The 5,332-nt window shown below is 35.7% G+C and overlaps 1 protein-coding gene across 1 annotated transcript; it reads left to right on the top strand.

Moving 5' to 3' along the window:
* Nucleotides 1-241: 241 nt before the first annotated feature.
* On the top strand, nt 242-2,131 carry LOC108457681 (probable E3 ubiquitin-protein ligase RHC2A). Its single transcript, XM_017756753.2, has one exon. The coding sequence runs from the start codon at nt 419-421 to the stop codon at nt 1,526-1,528; it is 1,110 nt and encodes a 369-aa protein (XP_017612242.1). The 5' UTR covers nt 242-418; the 3' UTR covers nt 1,529-2,131.
* Nucleotides 2,132-5,332: the final 3,201 nt, after the last annotated feature.

Raw genomic sequence — 5,332 nt, 5'->3', positions numbered from 1 at the left:
TTTAGAATTAAAATTATTTTTATTTTATTCACCAAAGAGAATATTTTTATTTTGGTACCCTTTTGATTTGCCGCTACCCTGCTGGGCCCGACATCCAAATTCCAACGCCTTTGTCCTCCGGCTTCTCCTTTAATTTGAGTAACGTCGTTAACGATACAACACATTAAGCAACTAAATTCCGTTAAAGAAGTAATGGAAAGCGTATAAACCACGCGCTTATGCCGTTGAGTCTTCCACGCTTCCCGCTCCCTTTTATCATTTCTCTCACTCTTCCCCACTTTTCACCTTTAAACACTTTCTCTTTCTCTCCCTTTCCCTCTCCCTCTCTCAAATTCTAGGGTTTTTTTTTTTTTTTAATTTCTCTGATTTCTCAATCTCCACGTTTTAATTTCTTGAAATCTTTTTGGATTTCTTTTCGATGGAATCGATTAGATCGCCCTATTGGTGCTACAGATGCAATCGATTCATCCGGATCCGGGTCCGATCTCCCCATGATTCGCTCAACTGCCCCGACTGTGGCGGAGGATTCATCGAAGAAATTGAAACACCCTCTCGATCTCCCATCCACCACCGTTTCCCTGCCGCTGCCATGTATTCCGACACGCCAAGCCCTGCGCTCAGCCCAAGCCCCACCGCCACTCCTCATTTCCGCCGAACTCGTCGGAACGCTGGCGATCGCTCCCCTTTCAATCCCGTTGTTGTCCTCCGTGGACCCACCTCCGAATCCGAAGGCATAGTTACCGAAAGAGGGAACAGAAATTTCGAGCTTTATTACGATGATGGTTCTGGCTCGGGTCTTCGTCCCTTACCTGCTAGCATGTCGGAGTTTTTAATGGGGTCGGGTTTTGATCGGCTTCTTGATCAGTTATCTCAATTAGAAGCAAACGGAGTTGGCCGTTTTGAGCAACCTCCTGCTTCGAAAGCGGCAATTGAATCAATGCCTGTGATTAAGATCCTAGGGAGCCACGTAAGGTCGGAATCTCACTGTGCAGTTTGTAAGGAGCCTTTCGAGCTCGACTCCGAAGCACGGGAAATGCCTTGTAAGCATATTTACCATTCGGATTGCATTTTACCTTGGCTTTCTATTCGAAACTCTTGTCCTGTTTGTCGCCATGAATTGCCAACAGAAAATAATGGAAATAACTTAGCGGAAAACGAGGCTGTTAGAGATGAAGAAGCTGTGGGATTAACCATATGGAGGTTACCGGGAGGTGGCTTTGCAGTGGGGAGGTTTACTGGAGGGACGAGAGCAGCGGAGAGGGAGTTTCCACTAGTGTTCACGGAGATGGATGGTGGGTTTAATAATGCGGGTGCTGCTCCTAGAAGAATTTCGTGGGCGCCTAGTGGGAGAAGGTCACAAGAGAGTAGAGGTTTAGGGCGTGTTTTTCGGAGTTTTGTTTCTTTCTTTGGGAGGTTTAGGAGTTCGTCACGTTCAGGTTCAGATTCTGGATTTACAAGGAGAAGTAGATCGAGTTCAGTGTTCGGTAGATCATCGAGAAGGGATAGCGACTGGGATTTCGAGGATTGAGTGATGGTCGAATGTATCTTTTGTTCATTTTGATGTTAGCCTTCCTGTCCCATTTACTCTGATACTACAATATTGCAGTTTTCCTAAGGAAGGGAATGTTTGTAGATTGTATGATTTTAATTGGATGTAAATAACGACACTTTTGGTGAAGGAGTGGAGCATTATTCGAGTTTAGTTTCTGCCGAAAGAGAAAGAGGCTTTGATGAGTCATAATATGCATCAATGTGGCTGAAGAAGAAGAAGAAGAAGTAGAGAAGGAGAAAGTTTTGTGGCTAGTTTGGCCATTTAGTGGTTGCTGAGGTACTAATCCTCGCATATAAATTGATGTTAGGCCGCCTAAAAATGTTCAATTAGTAAGTTTTGTCACGATAAGTTATGCTGTTCTCTCTTGCTTACATGTATTTATTATCAGAAATTTGTTGTTTATTTGTAGTTCTTAAATCAAATTGAGTCCTATATGTTGCTTTTTTGGGTTTACTTGACTGGAAGCCAATCTTCCTGCTACCATTGGGCTACTTGTTTTATATTTTGTTTGAATTACTTAACCATGTGGATTCTTAAATATTTTAAATTTCCATTCAATTATTCATTATTGTACATAAATGTGATGTTGCACCAGTTGGGCCATGATCATTAATGTAGGTGTGGATAGAGACTTGTAGAAGTCCAATGTATTTGTTGGTTTGACAGATTGGATACTATCTTTACCTTGTTAAACTGTTATTATTTACGCTGATAAAATGGGAAGGGGGTCCTATTGGCCTTTGATTCCATTTAATCCCTTATATCAACATGAAGGCTTTAACTTGTGAAATTAATTGTTATTAAAGAACAGTCTGCTTTAGAAATATGTTTTCTAGATAAACAGGGCTGCTTATGAATCTGATAGTGCTTAAATTCTTTTCCCCTGCTCTTCCGCTTCGTTTTTGGTTGGTGAGAGCACTCCCCACCCGTATCCAAAATAAACCCTTCTTCATTTGATGCGAGTCTGAAAAGGTAAAATCCATGCATGGTATTTGTAGAGAGGGTTCTTTTGGTAATGCACGGAAACATTACAATCTATCAGAATGAGAAATCGTGGAGAGATGGTAGAGAGGAAGATCAGAGTAGATTCTGGAAAACAAGTGCAGTGGTATTCTCTTGTGATTGTTGAAAGAAAGTCACAGAGAATTCTAGAGTGCTAAGTTTTGTCTAAAGATAGAATTATAAGTCTCCCAATGAAACTTTGGATCCTTCATTTATAGCATTTCTGAAGAATGACCATGAAACAAGTGGCATACTTTATAAGACATGGGATAGAATTATAAGTCTCCCAATGAAACTTTGGATCCTTTGTTTATAGCATTTCTGAAGAATGACCATGAAACAAGTGGCATACTTTATAAGACATGGGAGAGATGTGGGTTAATTCAGAAGAGTGTGAATTCCATTCATGTTACTTGTAGCGAGTAATGGGAGAGAAATTGTGTAGGTAGTGAATATAATGGTAGTTTTGTGGAAGTTACACTCATGTAATTCATTTTGGCAACGAGTATGCTACTTGTAAATTTAAGTGCAAGTGCATAATTTTGATCAACGAGGAGAGGGAAGAATAAATGTTGAGAAGTAGCATTCTTAATGGTATCTGTATTTGAGCTTCAAATTATGCTTTCTAAGATATTCTAATAGTGAAATAAACTTAAGAATCTTGTTAGCTTTTTTAAGCTTAGCTCTACAAACTTCTTAATAAGGAGTGGTTTTGCAATAGATAATATTTTGTGACACTACGTTTGACAGAAATGTTAATAACAAAAAATAAGTATCTATGTTTTGATGATTTTTTATAATAATAAAAAAATCTCATACATGAAAGTAATGAGACATAATGTGAGAATACATTAAAAGTAAATGGCATGTAATCATATAATGACATACTACAAAATGAATGCAAAACAATGTAACTACCATGTAAAGCATTTTAGTGGAAACTTAAGCAGTTCTAAGCCAGAGCAAGAGTGTACATAATTTAGTAGTATTTGAGCAAGTTGTATGCTCTAGTGTCACGGGGCTAGATTTAATTCTGACTCGTGACACTAGCGGCAGGTAAGCAAATGAGATGCAAACTAGTATATATGACACAATTTGTGCATGTAAATACATAGTTAATATTAAAAATCATTAAAATTGAATTTATGTATGTGTTAATTATTAACATATATATAATATAAGCATATTTATTCACAAAAAGCATTAATATATATATATTAATTAGCTTTATTGTTGGATAGAAATTTTATAATATAATTTATATAGATATAAAACATTACTAATGAAAACTATATTTAAGATGCATTAAAGAAATGTTAGAGGTTATATTGGGATTGTAAACATTAACAAGCATCATGTCTTCCTCATTGTAAAAGGGAATAATTGACAAAGCAACTTAATAAATGTTTTAATCATTTTGAGATATTTTATTTAATTATATGATATATGAAAATAAAAATTAGATAAATAAATTTGATAAATATTATAATTGAGTTTTTTTTAAATTCGTGTATCTAATTGATTCAAGAATAAAATAACATGCAAGGAAAGGCTATCAAGCTCCTAGATCAACTAATTATTATGGCAATCATAAAAAAAAAGTTGATTTTATAAGAATTCCTAAAAAGGAAAGGATTAAACATGCAAATATTCAATTGATGAAAATAACGATTAGTGATTGGTAAGTGTTCTTGCTAGTAGTGAATTTATTTTCAAAGGAACTCAATTGCCAATTTTCTCATTTAATAAAATCTCACCTCTTCGTCTCAGTTTAATCCAAATAAGAAAATTAATTGATTGACCCTACTTAATTAAATTGAACTAAATTAATTATTGTTCAATAGGTTCTCCTCTTGGTCTCACCTATCTAAAATTTCCCTTAGATTTGTCAATTCTAAGTTTTACTATTTATTCAGTTTAGTCAAAATTTGCAATTTAGTCCTTAAACATAAAATTCACATTCTAGCATTTCAATCAACCAATCACCCAAGCAATTTATCACCCACCCATTATGCAATTAAACAAATAATTCAATTTCAAGCAATAAGAACAAAGCATAAGGATGGAATTGCAAAAGTTGAGATATCCTTAAAAATTGTGAACAAACTTCTTGATTCGATGGAAAGAATGTTTCAATCCATAAAATAATTGAAAGCCCAAATGAAAAATTCTTCAATTGAACAATAAAAAAAGGTAATTGCAAAGAAAGTTGTAGAAAATAAACTAACTTAGAAATAATCTCTTTTCTAATCTAGCCCTAAAATTACCAATAGCAAAATGAACTAACTTAAAATTAAGCTAACAACTCTTAACTTTCTAACCCTTTTACAATAGTTAAATAATGTATTTATAGGCAAAGTTGTTTTACTTCCTTAATTACATAAATATCCTCGATAAAAAAACTCATATAAGACAACTTTAACCTAAAATGTCTTCATGTTGCCCTATTGAAATTGGCTGTGTCAGGCTCGATGTTGTGACATTACATTATCAATGTCGTGACATTCAACTCAAGCAACTTTAGGTCGCGACCTTGGTAGGTGGATGCCGTAACTTTGCTTGGCTTCCTTGCATTCAGGTTCAGTGCCAATGTCACGACATTACAAGGTCAATGTAGCGACCCTGATCACAGAAAGCTCCATGTCGTGACTTTGAAGGCTTGAATGTGGCGACTTTGTGTTGGATCGAGGGTTATGTGGTGAACAATAGGGAATGTCACAACATCATACATATGTGATGTTGCGACTTTAGGTAAAGAGGACTTTAGGTTGCATCATT

The sequence above is a fragment of the Gossypium arboreum genome, chromosome 4 (assembly GCF_025698485.1).
Source record: "Gossypium arboreum isolate Shixiya-1 chromosome 4, ASM2569848v2, whole genome shotgun sequence".
Taxonomy (NCBI): Eukaryota; Viridiplantae; Streptophyta; class Magnoliopsida; order Malvales; family Malvaceae; genus Gossypium; species Gossypium arboreum.
This window is presented reverse-complemented; position numbering and strand designations above follow the sequence as displayed.